The 23413-nt window shown below is 25.7% G+C and overlaps 1 protein-coding gene across 4 annotated transcripts in view; it reads right to left on the bottom strand.

The window, feature by feature from the left end:
- Positions 1-23413, bottom strand: part of LOC111625166 (E3 ubiquitin-protein ligase CBL-like) — a 179498-nt gene that overhangs the window by 80414 nt on the left and 75671 nt on the right. For 2 of the 4 annotated variants that reach the window (XM_023368218.1, XM_023368216.1), the window contains exons 5-6: positions 22217-22436; positions 18518-18685 (exon numbers count right to left, since the gene is read on the bottom strand). In XM_023368218.1, the coding sequence (XP_023223986.1) occupies positions 18518-18685; positions 22217-22436 (388 nt within the window). Of the gene's footprint in view, positions 1-16610; positions 16931-18517; positions 18686-22216; positions 22437-23413 lie in introns of those variants that run through there. The other 2 variants (XM_023368219.1, XM_023368217.1) reach the window with 2 other exon arrangements.

The following is a 23413-nucleotide window of genomic DNA, read 5'->3' as shown; positions in this document are numbered from 1 at the left end:
TGAAACTGATGGATGGGTATATGCTGGTGAGGTAATGTTCTAATGCCAGGAAAGAGTTCTCTGCTTCCTGCCATGCCAAAAGAATGTCTACGTATCTCAAATATACCAATGAGTAAGCTACTATGAGAAAACTAAAGACCCTGTGCTCCACATGTCTCATGACCAATTTCACTAATATAGCAGACAGTGGAGAACCCATTGGGACACTTTGTTTTTGTAGGTACATCTTCCCATTGAAGCTAAAGTAATTGTGTTCTGTGATAAAGAGTAAGACTTCACAAATCTCCAAAACCTGCTGCGCAGTGAAGTCCTCTTTGATGAGTAAGGCAGTGGCATGCATGACTGCCTCAAAGCCTGGGTAAAGTGTATACTTCCAACTAGGTAGAGTACAGAGTATTTGTGTACTGTACCTTCTCATGGTACAGTATACAAATATCTTTACTTATATTCTCTTATGTTATTTTGGTGGGGATCATGCATTTGGTTGAAGCATGGTGTATCAATGGGCAGTTCTCAGGAATACCATGTGAAATTATTGTAAGAACACTTGAAAACAGAGTCCTTCTACATATCACCCAGCTTATATACTAAGTATGTGGATGATATTTTAATTGTCTAGAAGAACAAACCAGATTTGCAAATGCTTATAAAAGAAATGAACATTAACTCTTTTTGTCTAATGCTTTTCCTAGAGTAAGAAAGCAATGTATTGGAACACTATCTGAATGTTCTATTCTTTTTCAGTGAAGCCATTGCACAAAGAAGATTTGTTGTAAATCCTTTATTATGTTATTTTGAACTTGTAATGTTAGTTTTTCACATTCCTGTGACATCATACAGCAGTAGAGTTACAAATTTTCTTGTACAAAGAAAAAGACATTGCACAGACCTACAAGTGATTCTTTGATTCTAGACATTTAAATCTTTGATATAACCATTCATGGTTACTCACAGTGCTAACTCCTATGCCCATATATATATATGTGATCTATATATATAATAATAATTAATTCTGCTATTAATTTACAATAAACTTTTTCCATTTCAATATTGACTGTATCAATATTCTTTACTTTTTAGTAACTTAATTATCAAAATAAAAAATATCTTTAATTTTTGAGAAACATTTGACTGTCTAAAGTTATTAATTTATTGTCTCACATATGTATAAAACATAAATTCAAAAGGAAAAACTAACATTCTTCAGTTTCTATACAAATATTTTCAGGAAGTTGGAAGTATTGTTTTCTTCTGGTTTCTATAAATAACTAAAAAAAAGTGTTGTTACATTGAATAAAAGAAACAAAAAATTTCAAATATAAAAAAAAAAATTTCAATTTTTGTTTTTTTTTTACTTACTATAAATTTAACAACAGATTGTTGACAAAAATTGAATGGCTATATAAATATTTCAGAACTTGTTTTTACATATTTTAAATTTATTTCATTTCAAAGTTAAACAGGTTGATAAAATATAATTTAAAATTCAACATATTTTTTAATCTATAATTTGTTAAATCTCAAGTTTTAAAATTATGTTACAATTTCATTCAAATTTTTACATCTTTAACACATACAATCCTCTGATTTTCTGAAGATCAATTTGTATGAAATCTAACATCTAACAGTTTCATTTCAAATACATATAGATACAATGATTGTTAACTACCTAAAAATTATGTTAAATAGTTTCATTAAATAAATACTTTAAAATAGTTCTTTAAATTAATTGTATTAGGCATTCTTAAATTTTTCAAAATTAATCACCTAGTAATAAGTCATCACCAGCTCTAACAATATCTTAAATTTTAATATTCATTACTTAAATGTTTAGAAATAAAAATCATTTCATCTTCCAAAGCATCTGCATACTTTATATTATTATTTTTAGTTATTAATAATTTAATTAACAAATAGAAATTAAAAGCTGAAGTATTTAGACTAATTTTTTCAAGAAATTCATACTGGTATATATTGGGATTTAGAAACACACATCCAATTATACATATATTCACCAAATTTAAACAATTAAAATAACTACATTATGAAAAATTATTTATTTAATAATTTCTTTTCATATAAATATTTATTTATCTTTAATAAAGTATGTTAAGACAAGAACCTTTAATATATAAAATCAAACTGTAATTTTAATTATGCTTCTGAATTGATTTTTTGAACACAGTTTAGCAACTCATTAACAATAGAACAAACAAATAATTTATAAATTTGATAGTGATTCCAAGCAGAACACTTTTGAAAATGATACAGCTTTGTTATGAAAATATTTAAGTAATGAATTTTTAAAAAGTTTTGTGAATTTTCCATAAGAGTTTTCATCCTGAATTAGATTGAGATTTCCAATTAATGATAAATTAATATTAAGAAATACAATTTGCCTATAACAAACATTATATTTTTTTCATATACATATTTCAAAGCTTAAATACCTAATGAAAATATTTACAAATATTATTTTTATTAAAATAATAAACATGATAATTGAAATAAACACAAAATAATTTCTACTTAATATATTTTGAAACAAATATTTAATTTTAAAAAAAATTATGAAATTTTTTTTTGTGTAAGGTTTTTCAGTTTTTTATTACATTCTGCTTGAGGTTATAATTTCTATTTGTAGCTGTAACAAAATTTTTGTTTAAAAGTGTTATACATACTGTATGTACAAGAATATTTTCATAAATATGCATAAAGATTTTTTATATATTCTGCAAATATATTAAATATTCTGCACATTATACATAGTGAATTCATTTCTCCTTCATTTAAACTATTAAAAAATTCTTGTTTTAATAGATTTTATTATTTGCAAAATAAGTGCAACATAAGAATTTCTATAGTTAATTGGGTTACAATTTGAAAAAATTGTAGAGCTATAAATTCCCATTGTCATTCATCTGCCTTTCCTTAATCCTGAGAACAGTGTTAGATAAATGAAATTCAAGACCAGATATGGAAACCTTAGGGACAGGCGGCCCCCAATTAACTATATATGAACTTCTAATGCAAACTTCAAGTCGTGTTATTTTAATTCAAAAATTTCTTCTGAAAGGAGCTGGACAGCAATGGAGTAGTGCTAGTTGTCTAACAGAAAAGTATTATGTACAAGGACAAGACACTACAGTACTAATTTGAGGTGGAGAACATTTTTTTAATTAATTTAATTTAAAATATATGAATAAAAATAGCAGCCCAGTATTGTGATGATGTCAGAATAAATAATTGCTTGTTAATAATCATTCAATTATTTAAATTTAACAACACAACTTCTAGAACTGATTTTACAGCCATAATTCAATTTCATTTTTGATATTTCTAAAACTAATTTAATAAATGATTTAATCAGAATGATCTAAAAATTATTTTTAAATGCTTTTACTTAACTTGAATATTCAAGTTGATTGATGTTCAGGTTCTTTTTCTTGAATTCAAGAAGAGGACAGTTATTGTTCTGCAGCCCACCTTATGTAGATTGTTATGTAATGATAGGGACTCATTGCTATATATGAAAAATTGGGGTTTACACAATTCTGTTGCAGAACCAGTTTTAGAAACAACATTAATGTACTGTACACTGGAGCCACATCTAGGATGTTGCAAGTTTGGGTAGCAGAACATCAAGAAGATATTGCCAATAATAAACTAATAACTGAGCTTTCAAAAAGAGTATTAGAGCATGGCTACAACTTCCCTTTAGACTAACACTAGATTACTAAGACTATTCTTATGGGAAAATCTTTATATTGCATCACTTTCACCAACTTCCACCCTGTAATACCCCTACCATCAATACTCCGTATTTATGGATAGAATTATTTAAGCATTTTACTTTGTAGATACTAAAGATCTTCACTTGGGAGTTTTATTTTATTGATAATTTTGCATGCATCACATTTTTATTACACTATTCCAATTTTTATTGAATATTTAATATTCCAATCTCATGCCTTAACTGAATTTTAAAAAGATAAGAATATAACATAAATGCAACATATGTTTTAAAGTCTGTGTTCGATTTTTGCCTGATGACGAAAGCTGCATGTCTTCGAAAGTACTGGCAATTTTTAATAAATACATGTTTTTAACAAGTGCAATTTCTCTGCCATATATCACTCCCAGGTGAAGTGAATATTGTTTTTGTCTATTAATGCAGATTATAACTTTAAAAAATAACTATGAATATTTGTGAAAAATTCATATATGATTTAAATAGCTAAAATATTTTATAACAAAAAAAAAAAAATCATAATTTATTGAATTTTAGTTTGTTACTAATCTTTCACATTAATAATTTATTTCTGTCACCTACATATCAATTTCTGTAAATTTCTTATAATTTTTCTGAAAACCTGTTTCCATTTGACAGTGACTTTGAAAATAATTATTAGATATCAGGTCCATGCATAGATGTTTTAGGATTGAGTTTTAAAAAAAAGGCACTTTTTTCATAATGTAGTTCATTAATTTTTACAATTATATAGATTAACACAATACAGTAGACTAAGAAGGAATTGAATAGACAAAATAAATATAAACAATATACAGTTTTTATTAGCCTCATAATATTTTCTTTGTTTGAATGGTCAAATGGAAGAAGTTAAACTATAAGCCTATAATGGAGACAACCTTATTAGACAAACTTCCATAGAATACAAATAATTTTACAGAAAAGAATAAGAATGCAGTAAAAAACAAATTAATATTAATGAAATAAAAAGTTTTTGTACATTTAATGAGAAGCTTTGTTCTAAAAAAATATTATAGATTTAGGCTCTAAGTTCTTCAAATGACATGACATGTTCCTGCACTGAAAGACTGGTACAGTAATACCCCAAACTTACGCGATAGGTGGGACCAAGTGATAACCGCGTAAGTCGAATTCGCGTAAGTCGGGGTATAATTTCCCAATTTGTGTAAAATCCAAGTCGGATGTATGTAAGCTAATAAATGTTCTCGTTAATCTTATCTTGTCTTTTGATTCGGTTACGGTTACAAGAAATCACCACATAGAGTCTCTCAAGTCTCCGTAGATATAAATGACAAACAGAAATAAATAACACAAAATAAATTGTAGCTATGTGTCGATTCCACGCGACATTGTCGAACAGGTAAGCCGAACAATAGTATGGGAGAATGAGTAATCAAACGTTGCGTGACGCTCAAAGAAAAGACGAATCGACGAGATTTGAAAATTGCGTAACTCCGGGTTCACGTAAGTCGAGGTATTACTGTATATTCAAATTATTAATACTAAAAAATATAATTAGTATATCAAAAACAAATTACTACATATATACTTTAAAATTAATTAATGCTTGATGTTTTGAACAATTATGTAAGAAAATGATTATTTCTTACAATTAAATTTCTTACCAAATTTAATTAATTACAGTTTTCATTAGTTGATCAAATAAAAACAATTTTTTTGATAAAAATTAATTATATAACTATTCAAAATGTGCTTAAAACATTTATAAACTTACTTTCTGTTAAATGAGAACTAATTCTATTTCAAAGCTAAACAATCTTTTAAAAACTTTAAACTACTTTTATTTATCTTAAATCTATCACCTCATTTGATATAAAAATATACAGTAAAATCTCATTTTAACAGATCTTGGAACAACAGATTTCTCAGAATAACTGATTTTTTTTCTAGCCCCATCTATTGTAAACTTCATGTTTTTTAATATTTGGTTAATATTTAGATGTTTCTGAGAATTTATAGAGTTCAATGATGCATTTGTTACATCTAGGATATGTACAGTTGAAGAATTGTATGAAGAAAATCAGCAAGCTGATACAATTGAGGAGGAGTCAGCTAGTGAACATTCTGACACTGATTCAAGTGTAGTAACAAAATTTAGCAAGGCCATCAAGTGTTTCCAAGTTGTGAAAACCTTCCTGACAAGTTTCAGCATAAATGAACAGGTTGTACATGATATTGATAACAACAAACTGCCAGAAAATAGGCAGAAAAGTGACATCAAAACAAACCAAGATGGATGAATTTTTTAACAAATCGTGAAGTCAAGGAAAGTGCTTTATTTATTTATTTATGGTTTTAGGCCCTTTACTGCTCAGAGCACAAAAAAACCAGGAAGTGAAATATGCATATGTAATTTCCCTCTTTTTGTGCATACAGTATATACAGCTTCTGACAGCTATATTGTATATATGAACAGTATAATATACGATCTTTTAACATATATTCTTTATTCTAAAGAAATACAGAGATCCCAAGGAACTGAATAATTTCATGTACAGGTATTTCTTAAGTGTAAGGGATTAAATAATGGATATTTTCCTGGGTTTGAGAGAAATCTGTTATTCATGATATAATGGATTTTCAAAACACTGGATGATTTTTGGCAGTCTGAGAGATCCATTAAAATGAGATTCTACTGTACCAACTAGTGAAAGATCTATTTGAAAATTATTTTGAATATATTAAGATTTTACTTAGTTTCATTCAATTAAATTAGAATTACCAGGGTAAAATACTAACTAAACATTTTTATAGTTGCTTTAAAATGAATTCAAATAAATTTTGATTCTATTCAATATATTGTATTAAAAATTAATTAGATTAATTTGCAGAGCTGAATACTCAATCAATTAATTGCTAATATGGAGAAGAAAAAATTGCTATTGCTATGCATAAATGCTCAGATGACATTTTAACATTACAAAATTTAGGTCTGCTTTATGATTAATTTTTTTATTATAAATCTGTAAACATTTGAAAGTTTAATTCTATAAAATAACATTGATAGAATGATTAAATGTGTATTTATATACCAGTAACTTTACATTCTCAAAAGATTGCAGATAGTAAAAGTAGAAATAAAACTAAACATATGAAGTAAATATAGTTCCCTATTGAAAATATCAGAATCAAAACAAACTAATTTGCAATAAAACGGAATCTTGTTTATATCTGAAAGTAATCCTATACAACATAATGCATAAAAACTGATTATGTACCAAAAAATTAAATATGTTAAAGTTTAATTAGCATAAGCAGTGTTATATATATATATAAAATAGTTTGATAATATTAAGATTTTTTTCTTTTATTTTTAGCTGATATAAATTATTAATTTGTCCCACAAAATTTTAAATGGTAATAAATGTAAGATAATTCATATTCACATTTAATAAAATTCCAGAATCTGATTTTGTATCTTTGTATATTGTCTGAAGATTATAATTTATATATTTTTAAANATAATATGACAAAAATAATAAAAGCTTAATTTTTAATTTTAAAAAAGGCATGCGTTGAAAATGAATTAAACATGCAAAGCATTCAGGCAAAGAAGCTATTACTAAAACCAAATTTATTTCCAAATTGAAGAAGTACATTATTTCATGCATGCAATATGCAGTAAATTATAAAACAAAACAAACAACATTTAATGTTGCTTTGACTTTTATGGAATATTAAATACATTTTTGAAGCAAAGAATTTTTAACATCAAATAGTGCAAACAATAGGTAAACAACATATAAATCAAAAACAATCAAATTAAAATACAAAAACTTAGTTACTAAATAAAATACAGAAATATACATCAGAATAATTCTGAATCAACAAAACAGTATTTCCACTCATGAATGTAAGCAGGTTTTTTAAATCAAATTACAATGTATATACATATCACTTTTGTATGTACCTGCTTTTGAAAAATAAAACAAAAAAATACATATTTACAATTTAACTATGATAAATAATTGCTCATTTAAATAATGAACACAGTTTATTACAATGATTAAAATTACTAATACAGAATACAAGGAACTGAACTGATTGCATTTTTACATAATCTTTACGATTTATGTAAAAGTACATTTGAATTTCAGTTAGTTATCAGAATAATACCTCACTATATTTTCTTACAACATATAGCATTTGATTTATTTATAAGTAAGATTGTACTATAATATCAATTTTGAGGAAAACTATACTACATTAAGATCTGCAAAGTTTGTATCATTAAAAAGTAAATTAAATGTCACAAACATTACTTTGTATTGATATTGATAGAGTAAAGTTGTTATATTTTTTCATCAAAAATATATAGAGATGCACAATATAATTATGAATGACACTATTTAAAAAAAAAATGTAATTTTACAATCATGACTTATGTTTAAAATACAAACTTGAGAAACATAATTGATAAATTAAAATCTTAAGTCATTCAAAACTGTTTTTACAATACATGCATATAAAACTTAAAGTTTGGGAAGACATATGTAATGAATTTATTTAATTAAAATAGAAAATATTAATTAATGAACAAAGATATTTACTTTTATATAGAATTATCATATTTTACATATGTTCAAAAAATACTATAAATGAAAAATTATTTTTTGAAAGCACCAAATATATTCCAAACATTGAAAGTCATATATTGTAATTATTTACATACACAAAATAAAAAATGAATGAATCCACAATAAATTTATCTGAACATAAAAATGTATAAAAGATGCATGAAAGAGATATTCTTAATATTTTAAAATGGAAAATTCTTTGGAAAGCTTTCAGCTATTATAATTTTAAAAATATGCAAAAATCTTTCCAAAAGGCACATTGAGAGAAAATATTAGAATGTCTACAATCATTTCTATTTGACTAGAAAAATAAATTATCAAAGTGAGTAAAATGTATGTTTAATCAATTATGTAGATAAATATCTAGCAAAAATAAAATGATTTATTAAATCATTTTTAAAGAAATCAAATAAATATGATATAAAATGTTATGATAACTTGACAAAAACAAAAGGCACTTAAAAAACTGGAGAGTTGCTTTTAAAATGTAATTCCTTAAAATCATAGTAGGCAATTTTTATCAAGAACAAGTTAACTCTAGAAAAGAAATCATGTGTTATGTTTTCTTATATCATGTTTTTCAAATATAAAATGGAAAAATATTCATATTAAAATTATTTTAACTAAACTAATTTTTTTTCTTCTTTTTTTTAAATTATTGTATAGTTATATATTTTTTTCTAATACAACGATGAGATGAGTAATATTCCTCACATTAGTATTATTCCTTCAAATATAGCTATCTCTTTGATATTGTTATTGATAAATTCTAGTATATTGATAGTTTAGAATAAAATTTTTGTGTTATCCACAAATTTTGCTATTGCATCTTAAAAATAAAATAGAGTGAAGATTATTTAAAAATGAAGTTCTGGTGTCATGGTGTTCATGGTATTTATATAGCTTGATGTCTATTTTCATTTTTAAAATTTTAATGCAAGGAATATTGTCTTGACATTAATTGGAATCCTAAGAAGATATTTTCAAGTAAAATTTTATAATTTTCAGTAAACTATACTGTCGTCATTATATGTAGAGTGGATAAGCTAAATGATCTAATGTCAAAATATACAAATAAAGCCTTTTTGCACAAAAGTGATCTGTGTGTCAAGGTCAGTTCAGTACTATGAATCAAGTGAAAAATGCTTTTCATTTTCATTTTAATAAGCATTAACAGATGGGGCTCATGATATGTCCAGAGGCTCTCTCCATATATGATCCATGTACCTGACCACAATTACAGTAGTTGTAAGATTTTGAAAAGCGTTTTGTATTATAAGTATAATCATATCTTGAAAATGTTTACTAAAAAAATCATTACACTTTAACCACAATTATAGCCTGCTGTAGTTCTGAACAGCTAAAAGTTGCCTGATACAGTTGTTGGGTTACTATTGGATTCTTTTTTATTTGGAATCTGTGTACTGTGACAAGAAGAAAAAGAAAGTTGAACCTGTATCTAAAATCTCTTGAGGACGAGAAAAAAATTTGAGACACAGGTTGAAATACAGAGTTATCTACACTGTAAACAGTAATAGGTTTGCTTGGAGATATAGTATTTATTAATACAATAGCAAATACTATATATATAAATCAGAAAAAATAGCATTAATTGTAACTATGTACTGTATTGCAAGAGGTGTTTCTCAACTGCAATTTATGCTATCAAAATGTAGTCACTGAGCTTTGAAATTGTAAATGACACTTCAGTCCATAATTTGATAAACTCTGTATAGAAGTTTTGGGAGAAAATTATTTGAGATAAACATGGAAAATATATTGAATTTAGAATGAAAATGCAAGGAAAAAATAAATTTTGAGATAAACATGTTTGAAATAGACATGTTCAACTGTATTTGTGCTATGGTGGAATTTATAGATGAAGAGAAGAGAGACTTTTCAATGTCATTTTAAGTGAATAATGACCATGGACTTAAATATTTTTGCATTTTGTACTATGTGGACTTAAATCATTTCTAACTGTTTTGTTTCTGAAGAGCTTCATGCTTATAGAAAAATATTTTCTCTATTTACAAAGACAAACAATTTTTTTCCTTTCTCCCCAAAAAACTTTTTGGCACTTAGATCATTTAACTTTGCCAGTCCTCAAATAATAAAGTCTATATTTTTCATATAAGTTACATTTCAAAATTTCTAAACTAATTTATTTAAATTGTCATATAAAACTATTAAAGTAAACTACAATGTGATTTATAAAACACAAATATTAAATTAAAAATAAATAAATGAAACAACTTAAAAACACTGTCTAATTATATAAGATCCAATGAATTAGAAAAGTCCTGTCCAAAAGTTGACTGGGAGGAGAAATTCCATCCCACAAATGACAGCATTTTAAAATTTCTCCTCCCAAACAACTTTCTGATGCTAGAATATAATCCCACTTGTTATGTAGAAAATAATTGCATATATTCAGAACTTTTTAAATGATTGTCTCAACTTAATTTGGTTTAAAATAACAACAAACACACTAACTCAGTGGAAACTCTTAATATGCAAACATTTTTAGCTTGCTTTTACTAGCCATTGTTTTTAATTAGGTTTCAAATGAATTTATTCAAAGTCTAAAAACAAATCTACAGCTCAAATATCAAACAACTTTAACATATCTCAATAATTTTTGCATAATATTCACAAGACTGCATTAAAGAAGTTGAGTATTTAAAAAGAAAAAATGAGTATTACTTTTATTAAAATAATTGAAATGTTTCAAGAAATAATTTTGATTTTAGTAAATTTTTCTTATTGTAGTCATATTTTAGTCACTAAAAATTAAAAATTAATAGAAAAACTGTGTTATATTTTAACTTATTCAAACAAAATTCTTATTTGTTATTGCAATAATTTTAAATTTTCTATTTCAAAATTTCCTAAGAAATGTACCTATTATTTTACATCTATTTAACAAACAAATGTCTTATAGGATTTTTAGAATTTTATTTTCTGTAACATCCTAAGATTGATATCACATTTTCTTTATTATCATCATTTTTTTTTATACAATGCCATTACAATTACAATCTTTGCTTCTATCTTTTTCTTATCTACTTTTACAGTAGTAGCAGATTGTTTAGTTTGCAGTATCTATTTTATTGTTTTAGTCTTGAGTGTTTGATGATTATTATTGCAGGTTCTCTTGTATCAGTTCAATTCTATTCCATGCAATGTAAACACAGAACTTAAAGATTGTTTGATACTTTATCTTTATTCAATAGAAAAGACCAAGTGCATCATAAAAATATAATTATATGAATTGTTTCTCATTTTTAAGTTTCACATCTCATGATATAGCACATATTTCAAATATAGAAAAAAAAAATGACATATTCACACAAAAATCCAAAACTGTTCAGAAAAAAGTTCCTTAATAGTGGAACTGCAATAGATACAAAATTTTAATCATTTATATTTTAAAGTTTATAAGCATTGCAGAATAAAATATTCTAGATATTTCCTAATTTCTAGTATTATAGAGTAATGTATTATGCAATGCTTATAACATGTCTCGTTTGAATTAAAACAGTATATAAATTAGGTTTAATTTGAAAATCAGAGTTTTTAGAAAAGCTGACATTTTAAAGTATAATTGAATAGAATACAATTTATATTTAATCATATATAATGTTATTAATATATATTTGGTTTAATTATTATTTATGAGAGTTAACTGACATTTGAGATACTCTATCTATCTTCTTCTAGCAATATTAGTTACTTATACTATCAGGTCAGTCCATAAGTTCCTGCGTATTTTATGATCTTGAGAAAAATCTTGTTTTGCTGTTAAAAATGCCAGTCTAATGTGATACTTTTTACACTGAAGTGTTAAATTGGATCTCATTCATATAATACTGTTCAGAATTGGGAACATTTCAGTTGTTTATTTTCGTTAAAATGGAAGTAACAGATGAATATAAGAGACATGTTTTATACTTTTTATTTTTAAGTGATGAGAATGCTACAAATGCAGCCAAAAAATTAAATACTGTTCATAATCAAACTGTAATTAGTGTAAGGACTGCGCAGAAGTGGTTTGAAAGATTTAGAAATAATGATTTTAGTGTGGAGGATAAGGCTCGTACTGGAAGACCTGTTGACTTTGATGATGATGCTCTCTCTGCACTAGTTGAAGCAGAACCATCTTTAACAGTTGATGAAATTGCGGAACATTTAAATTCATCCCATGGAACTGTTCATAGACATCTACAACAAATCAGAAAAGTTTCAAAGCTAGGAAAATGGATACCACATGAACTGTCAATAGTTAACTGACAACTACATCAACTGCTCAACTCAAAAGCTTCAACTGGGAAATTTTACCTCATCCACCATATTTGCCAGATATTGTTCTCAGTGATTATCATCTTTTTCGGAGTTTGCAGAATTTTTTAAAAGGAAAAACTTTTGATGATGAGAACAATGTAAAAAAGGCTATTTCTGAATATTTTGATTCAAAACCGAAATCATTTTACGAAGACGGGATTAAAAAGCTACCATCAACATGGCAAGAAATTGTACAAAATAATGGTGAATACATTATAGATTGAAATAAGATTTAATTAAAATTTTTTGTTGCTTTTTTGTAGATAAAAAATGCGCACGAACTTATGGACTGACCTGATAATAAACACGATTTATATTTGCCAAACGTTCCGAATGTTTTCAGCCTATTTGGATAGGCCATCTTCAGGCTTTTACAATGTCTTCTTCAAGGCATTCTTTAGTCTTTTACAATTAAATCAGGTGTGTTTATTAGTATAAGTGTCAATTAACTATTATGAAAGGAACTCACCATTTCATGCAAATGATCAACTTGCCTTTACTTTTTCAGAAGCTAACTTAAAAAAAATTTTTTTTAATGAAACAATAATAATATAATGGAAAGGTTTTTGTATCAAAATTAAATCAATAATTTTTTTGTAAAATCATTGTTTTTTTTTATAAAGTGTTGTCATAAATTTGTAATAATGATTAATCAACAAAAATAATTATAAAACATAATTATTATAAGCTTAGAGGACAAAAAATTTATTTTAAAGATTAATCTAGAATCACAGTTCAAACAAATTATGAGATGAAGCCAACAAAATTTTTGCAAAATTACATCTGAGCTAGTTTTAATAATAAAAAAAAGCTCTGAAGTGAAATATAATAGATAAGAAAATGCTTGAAATTGCAGAAATAAATAACTGAAACTGATAATAGAATATACAAAACTGAATAAAAAGTGTATGCAAGCACATATGCATGTGTATTTAACATAATTAACACACACACACTAAACTTAATACACATAGAATTGTTGAAAGATTGCACTGAAAATATTGTTAAATCATAGATTGTAATTAATGTCAATTTCTCTACAAATTTGTTCTACAACAGGTATCTATATATTTTTATGTATGGCTGATGAGAGTCTTGTGTATTGAAATGCATACCAGTAATATAGTTACATTCTGATGATAGAAGTGTCATTTTGAGGTTACCAGTAGCAGTGTGATAAGTCTCTGTTATTTCTACTAAAGTATTTAGATATCCTTTTTAAAAGAATACAAATTTTCACAAACCATATTATTTTTAAAATTATCATATTCTAAAAGATTAATTTTTGAATATATATTTAACATCAGACATCATTCAAGTTTCCAAATATAAATTTATTTAATTATAAAAAAATATTCTTTGATTATTAAATATTAAATAATTTAAGTTAGAATGAATTACAATTTTCAATAATACCTATATTAACTTCAAAAAAATTAATAAGATGCATTACTAAGATGAAAAAATAGAATGTATAATCTCATATCTACAGATGTGATTCTTACTGTGAAATAAAAATTTAAATATAAATTAGAAGAATCAAAGATATCATCTTTACTAGATATAAATATAATAATAAAATTGATTCTTCAAATTCAGGTCATTTTCTTAAAGAATAATACATCTTAAATTCAAATAAAAAGTGTAGTTGTAAAACCTCTAAAATAAAGCCAAACTTTATGCTATTTTAAATTTAATTAGTTTTACATAAAATGAAGAATATTTATGTTAAATAAAAATATTCATAAAGTAAAAAATGAAAAGAAAAATATAGAAGAAAGCTTTTTAATGTAAACATTTTTAGACAATTTACAATGTTATAAGTGAACTAAAATTACATTTATGTAGACTAGAATATAATATGAAACAAACTATCATACAGCATTATTTTTTTCCTTTAGTCTATCTACTCTTCAAGAGTTACTCTTCAAATGCATTTATTCCTGATGAAACTATATAAATTATTTGATTTTTAAATACTTAACTGATAATCTGCAGTATGTGTCTACAACATTGCAGATCTAAACTTTAAAAATCTTTACCATAAAAAGTTTTTTTTTTATAAAAATGAATTTAGTAAAAATAAAAAAAAAATCCAAGAATTTTGAAACAATTGAAAATTAATAAATTAGTGAATAAATGAAACCAATTGATGATAAACCTAATTAGAAATGCAGTACATAACAAACAAAACCAAAGATTTAAAACTTGTGGTTGAGTGACTAAAAGTATGTATGGTATGATACCACAGATTATAAACTTAAAATTATATTTTTTAAAAGTTTTAATTTAAAAACAAAAAACAGATACATGTATAATATTCTTTTAAGATTTATTTATTTTTTTATTTAGATCCTATAAACTTAAAATATCAGATAAGTTGATCTATGTTCTCTCAGCAACTGGTCTAATTCCAAAATATGCTAATAAATAAATTTCAATTTTATGTTCTCTTAAATAAATATTGTCTTAAGATTTACTGATATAGTAAAGTTTAAACATAATTTCCAAGTAGTCAATTATATAGTAAGTTTTAAAATTTACATAGAATAGCTATAATTTAAACATTTAATACTGAAGTATGTAATTTACCATAATTTTACACTCATAAATAAAACTAGGCCTACCTCATAGCAATTTATCCTATTGAGAAATTCACCATGTTATCCATTGCAATCTAAAGCCAATTCAGTAAAACTTTTTGTAAACATCAGTTCATCCCTAAGATTGTTCCAATCTCATCCTCTTCAAAATATATATTTAATGCAGTTTATGTTCAACAATTTGATTATTATTACTCCAAAAGTGAAAATTAAAAAAAAGGCACAGTATAACTGTTATATTTATTACTATAATCTATTATTTTTGAAAGAATATATGTAATAATTAAATTGAACTTAAGTAATTTGAAATCAAATCAAACATAGAATACAATATATTAACAACATTTTAAGAAAAATATAGAAGAAAGCTTTTTAATGTAAACATTTTTANTTTTCAGTTTAAGTATTTTTGAATGAATAATACAGAAAGTAAAGATCAGATAACCATTTTAATAAATTATATAATTTTTCAAAATTAATATTGAATTATTATTGGTATTGATTCATAAATTTATTGACTCTCCATAAAATTATAAAGTTATCTGAAATTTTATGAAAAGTTAAATTATTACTGACATTGTATCAAAGATAAGAACAATTTGATAGGAATTCTATTATTTCACTATCAAGATAGCTAAGAATTAAAAAAAAATCCAATTAAAAATTTATTAAAAATATACTTTATTTTTCTTATGTAGATTTAAAACAAAAGAAATATTTAAAAACACTATCATCAGAAAGTATTTTTTTCTTTTGATGATACTATTTGTGAATAAAATTATGATTTTAATATAAAAGTATTTTTTACAGTTTTATGTAAAAAAATAAATTTTTACCAAAAACATCAATGCAACATTAAATTGTACAATTATTTTTCTTGACAACAATTAAACAGCTACTATGGTAAAACCCTTTACTTCTTACAAAACAAATATTTTTGGGCATCAAAAATTCTGATTAAATTAGCTATGTTCAAATATAAAATTCTTCTCCTAATAACAGACAATAAAATAATGCAAATAGAAAAATTCTGAATTTTTAAAAAATTTTAAACATGACAAAACTTATTTATATCAGACTGAATTATAATATTAGAAATTTATATAAATATTAACTGAAAAGTTCAAATGATTAAATTTTCATTAAATAATAAGAAAAAATTATATTTTTGTTGCTTTCACAAAATAATTTATAGTATGGTTATAACAATACAATTAATTATTGTCAATATTATACTGAAAAGGAGTATAATGATGTATAATTGAATTATTAATCAAAAGAATCTTTAAAAACTAAAAAGTATATTTAGCTTTATAAAGATTTTTATATGTTGTGCATATGAATTTAATGTTCACTTTTTTTATTCCAAAAAATATAATTTAGTGATTATAATAACTGAACTGTCTTATTTCAGTTTTAATATACAATATGTTTCAATCTGTAATTTTTCATGTTCCAAACACTGATTATGTTTTGATTAATAAAATCTGAATTATATATATTTCATATTTCATGCCACATAATCCAGTGTCTTGAAGTTCCCTCCCATCTATTTCTTGTCACAAGATGGTTCAATAAAGAGCATTATGTCATTTTACTGCTTTTCTGCTTACCTGTAAGGCACATGAAGGTATATGAATATGTATTAAAAAAACTATAGGTTTATCTGTAATTACAATACAAATTTCATTATTAAATTCACTACTTAATTTTAAATGTAATACAATAGAGCATTATTTGAAGTAAACCTTGTCTTTCATTAAAAAACAAAGAAAAATTCTCAATGAGAAACAGATTAAATATTCGTATTATTTTAACTTATATGTAATGCTAAAAGAAATTATTATTTTTGTACTTACAACTTTTAAAAAACTTCAACCCTTACTTAAGAAATTTAAATATAATCAGTATATTTTTTTCATACTCAAAATTTTTAAAGTAAATTGTTTTATCTGATCACTATTAAATTCTCTCAAAAATAAAATTATACACTTTCAATTAAAGTACAGCTAGACAAAACATACTCAAGTTTTTAACTGTCACTTAACCTTTATAATCTTACTAGCAGATAAGTCGTGTATACATATATATATATATATATATATGTATACACACAAGATGTTTGTTTGCACACACACACACACACACACACACACACACACACACACACACACACACACACACGTAAGTGTATAGATGAAATAAAAGCTAATTTACTTTTCAAAAATTCTATTTATAGCAATACTAATTTTTAATATAATTCAGAAATAAATAAATAGACATTATTTTTAAGTGATTTTAAACTTACATTAAATACAATTCAATATAGGAATAAATGATACAGAAGAAAATTCAATAGAAAAGAATAGAAAGAAATTAGAATATGTCTTCATTCTGTAATAGATTGACACAGGCTAGAATGAATAAATGAATGAGTTTCATAATTTCAATCCCGATAATTTTCTGATAAGATATCATATATGTACATTTCTGAATGTATATATTACTTTTTGTAAATTTCATTAAGCTTTCATACTTTAAAAAAATAATTTAGGTACTTATGGGTTAAGAGAATGCCAGTTGGAAATAGCGATCAAAGTCGAGATTTTGAATGAAAATATCAAAATAACAATAGGCTAGTAAATTTAAATCTAAAAAGAAGAAAATTTACTGATAAGGTTGTAAAAATGAAAAAAAAAGTCAATTAGGATGATTATAGATATCACCTATTTGCCATATTTGCTGTATACACTACAAAACAATTTGCATATTCAAGTGGTTTATTATTAGAATTTGAGAGAGTTTGTTATATCTTTATAAATCATAATTTATTGTTTAATTTAACAATTGTATTAAATTTGACAAATAAAAAAATTGCATTATTCAGAAAAAAAGCTATTTCCGACTGTTGTCCTCTTAACCCATAAGTAGCATAATTTATTTACTGGTGTTTTCTTATTAATAAATGCACTGTATATTCACATAGAAAGAAATTTTTTGTTGGACCCAAGTATTTTTAATTCTAAATGCAATATAATTAAAATAAATCTATGCCATAATAATTTTATTAAATAAATACATTTTTATTTTCAATTTATAATATATAAAAAAAATTCACTTCTAATTTTTAATTGATTGTATTAATCTGTTTTGAAATATAATAATGCTCTATTGTAAAAGAATTATAATTTAAGAATCACCTCAAAGTTTTCATCATCATCCAAATCAACAAGATTAGTAGTATTTGAGCCTTGAGAATCATCTCTTCTGATTGTTCTTCCACTAGGATCAAAAGGATCAACAACAATTTGTTCAGTACCTTTTATTTCAGCTCGGCAAAATGGACATCCTTGACCTTCTGAATCCTGCTTACAGAAAGAATACAAAAACAAACTTCAGTATATAAAATCCTGTTGTTATTTTTAAAGCATTTTACAATTGAATTATGTCTCTTTATATAAATTATAAATTGTAATTACCAACCAATTAGATCAATTTCAATATCTAAAATATAACTAGAAAATTTAAATGGTGAAGATATAAATGTAACTTAACACCTGATCACTCACTGAGAGATTTATTAATAAAACAAATGTTTTCAATCCAATCAATGGATCATCAGGCTATATGGAACATTTCAAAAAATAGAACGACAAGTTCAAAATACAAAATATAAATATTAATAACCGTTAACATATATGCTATTAATAGCCAACAAATGTTTGTAAATAATAAAATTAATACAAATGCTGCTAATACTAAAAATAAAATAAAAATAGTCAAAAATAACAAACAAATTGTGAATACTATTTAGTATTATTAGTATTACTACCTCTAACTTAATAGACAAACTGTTAATACTAAATATTAATATTGCTTACTTAACTATACTAAGTTTTTCTACTTAGCTATACAGAGTTTTTACTACAAATATTATTAAAGTTCCTGTTCTTATTTTAAGTTTTTAATTGCAAACTTCCAGGCGGAAGGAAGTCCCTCTGCATCCCTTGCATTGATGAAATTTCCTTTAAGTTTGCTTCTATAAATTTCTAACTTTTCAGCCGTTCTTGCCAAAGTCGGAGAGTATATCTGTTTCAGGATTTCCGCTTCATCCCATCGTACTATTGAACCTTCCATTTGAGCCAATACTGTGGCATTAGAACCTTTTCTAATATCATATCTGTGCTCTTTTATCCTTACACTTAGGTTTCTAGTAGTAACCCCAACATATTCCTTATTTATTCCTAATATCTGATTCTCGTATGGGATCTTATATACACCCGACATATCTTTTTTAACCACCCCGTTATTGTTTCTAAGTATTCTGTACAAATTCAGAGCTCTTTTTAAGACCATCCTTGTATCTTTTATATTTGTGATTTCTTTCATAATGCTTCCTAAGTGCTTGTTGTATGTAAATTTCGTGTATGTAGGTGGACCTCAAACAGATACTATATCTGTACCAACTACTAATTTATTGATAATCCCCTTTATAACATTCCTCTTGTAGCCCTGCTACTTGCATGATTCTTTCTATTTCTGCATCCCTATCTGTTATACTTTCGCAGTATAAAAAAGTCCTCCTAACTAATGCTCGAAATGCTGCTAATTTATGTTTATAAGGATCATTGGAGCTTGCAGGTATATATAGTGGACTATGCGTTGGTTTAATAAATACCCTGGTAGATAAACGTCCCTCTCTAAATATAATATTAATGTCCAGAAAATGCACCATAACAGAGCTTTTTTGCTCTAGTTTTAAGCTAAGGCCTTCCTCATTATCGTTAATCCTATCCATAAAGTTAGCAATTACTCGATTGTTTTTCCATATTATGAATACATCATCAACATACCTTTTGTAGTATATAATATCGCTTTCGAAATTACACAGAACTTTAACCTCTAGTCTACTAACAACAAGCTCACATAGTAGCCCTGAAATTGGCCTTCCCATTGGGACCCCCCCTACATTGCTTATACATTTGACCTTCGAAAGCAAAGAATGATTCGCAGCAAACCAGGTTAACAATCTCTACCAACTCATTCCTATGATGTGCTAATGCAGGGTTTACTCTATTCAAGAACTCCAAAAGTGCTTCTACACAAGATTCAATCTTAATAGAAGGGAACAAATTTTCGTAATCTAAAACAGTCCCCACTTCCTCATCCACTAAGGTAACTCCTTGTAGTTCCTTGACCACCAATTCATTACTTTCCATCTTGGAGAAGATATACTCATGTAATCGTTTTTCAAGGAAAAATGTGGGTGCTTTTCGTTTTTACACAATAGGTCTTATTTTCTTGCCTTCTTTATGAGTCTTAGCAAAGGCAAATAATCTAGGGGTCCCTGGTCCAGAGTTCCTACATTTTACTAAAAAAGGTAAGATCTTCGCCAGTTTTGTTCCCTCCAGTTTTTTAACTCTTCTATCAATTGCTTCAACTATATTACTATTTATCTTAATACATCCTGTTTTACTGATGTATTACTCCAATACTTTATCATACCTAAGTTTTTTCATTATAACGATCTGCTTGCTTTTATCCGCTCTTGCTGCGTATAGTTAAGCAAGCAATATTAATACAGTAGAGCCTCGAAAAGTCGGCACTCGATAACCCGGCACTCCAGATAACTCGGCCACACCCTCGCAAGGCAAAAAAATCCTTAATTAATTTTCATTATAGACAGCTTTATGCCTCAAAGTATTTTTCTGGAGTCTGTCTTATCAGGTAAATTACTGTACACAGTGTATTCATTAATTTTCATTTTCATGTAGTAAAAGCTCTATGCCTTCATAAAGGTCGTACTTTTCCTTTGTTTAAGGATATTTGGGCAGTTTGTTCTCTGTTGTATTCTCAAGTAAACAATACATACAAATACAGTACAGTATTTTCTGAGGAAACACTCATACTTACTTTTTTTAACCCCATTCCCGATAATCCAGCATTTTCACAAACTCGGCCACCCTTCGGTCCACATTAGACCGAGTTTTCGAGGCTCTACTGTACTTAGTATTAACAGTTTGTCTATTAAGTTAGAGGCAGTAATATTTAGTATTCACAATTTGTTTGTTATTTTTTACTATTTTTATTTTATTTTTAGTATTAGCAGCATTTGTATTAATTTTATTATTTACAAACATTTGTTGGCTATTAATAGCATACATGTTAACAGTTATTAATTTTTTATTTTATATTTTGAACTTGTCGTTCTATTTTTTGAAATGTTCCATATAGCCTGAGGATGATCCATTGATTGGATTGAAAACGTTTGTTTTATTAATAAATCTCTCAGTGAGTGATCAGGTGTTAAGTTATTATTTTCTGCTGAGTACACTTTGGTTGTTGATATACATGTATTAAATTGTGAAAAATTCCTTTGTCAATTATTAAAATAATTGATTTATAACATAACAAATAAAAAATATCAAGCATGATGTGTTTTAATATAAAATTTTCTCAGTTCAATTATAATTTCAGTGTATATATTTAAGTAAAAATGAGAAAAGATATTCTAAACAGTAAATATTATCTGCAATATAATTTTACTTTAATTTAGCTGTTGCTTTGAACTAGAGTTTTTATAATAATATCTTCATTAATAATTGCACAAATTTAATAAAACTCAAACACACACACAAGACACTGTATTTCTCAATAGAAAATATATCTAAAAATTTTCTGTTGTTTACCAAGGTTTTATATAAATTAAACATTAATATTATAAGATATAACCATGACAATATAACAATAGTGATATGTGTTATATTATAAATCTTTCATTAATCTTTTGCATATTATTACTGCATTAAAATACAAACTATTTTGAAATTATAACCATAAAACAATTAATTTTTTTATTATATTATATTTAATTAAGGATGTAACTTCTCTTTACCAACCTGCCACGAAGTAAGACAAGGTGTACATAAAAGATGACCACAAGGTTCAATTCGAATATCTTTATCATTTTCAGCACATATTTTACATAACTGAAAAGTTGAGCCCATTTCACAATATAGTTCATATTGTTCCTGAGTAACTCTGATATGGTCCTCTGGTGTCGCTTGTACTGCCCAGCTAAGATCTGGGTTTACATTCCTTCCATCAGGATATAGATAACTAAAAATATAACAAAAATTTTGAGCAGAATCTTAAAAATATATACTCTCGAATTTAAAAAATAAACTTAACTTCCCAATATATAAAAGTGAATGAAGACAAATGTACATATTTGTCAGACTATGTTTGGACTAAGCTAAATAATTTGGCCTAAAAGAAGAGAGGTAGATCATATCATAAAATTAAATTAGATGTTCTTGTTACAAACTTTTAGATGGCAGCCTAAATAGATGGCAAGTTAGCTTTAGGCCAAATTATATGATATATATTTTAAACTAAGTAATTAATAATCAAATTTCAAAAAAAATTTAGCTTTATTTTGTTAATATGGGTAAATTAAAATTTATAAAGAAAATTTGATTTTTCCCTCCATTAAAAAAAAAATATAAATTGAAAGGTTTGAATAGGGAACATGAAAAAGTAGCCATTGAAAAATTTAAGTGAGGTTAAATTTGATTCCTTATGACAAAAGTTAGTGGATTTTCAATAATGTAATTTCTTCAAAATAAACTTAAATTACAGTAGAGCATCAATCATCTGAATGTCGATCAACCGAAACGTCAATTAACTGAAAGCTTTCCAGTCAGCAAATTTAAATTTCCACTAGTGCTGTGGTGCTGCAATCTTTGGCTATGTCTTGGGCTACTCCAATGTTATTTTTGTAGGTGTGCATGTTTTAGTTGGCAGCACTGGCACGACCACGAGAGGGTACTTAAGGATATGCCATGATTTGAACAAATTTCAACATGGGATATTTTTTCATACATAATTAGTTATCTGAAAAATTGATTTTCTGAACCCCAGTCCCCAATTGATTTGGATAATCAATGATCTACTGAATTTAAAAAAAATACAAAAGTAGGCATTATCCACAATTAGTCAACTTCAGAACTGATTCAATAAGAATTACCAATAATTAATTACAATTATCATAAAGTAACACATACAACATATTAATAATTAGTACTTGTTTATAT

The sequence above is a fragment of the Centruroides sculpturatus genome, unplaced genomic scaffold, assembly GCF_000671375.1.
Source record: "Centruroides sculpturatus isolate CEXI.00-Female unplaced genomic scaffold, Cexi_2.0 scaffold258, whole genome shotgun sequence".
Taxonomy (NCBI): Eukaryota; Metazoa; Arthropoda; class Arachnida; order Scorpiones; family Buthidae; genus Centruroides; species Centruroides sculpturatus.
The sequence above is the reverse complement of the archived record's forward strand: the minus strand, read 5'-3'. Positions and strand labels throughout refer to the sequence as shown.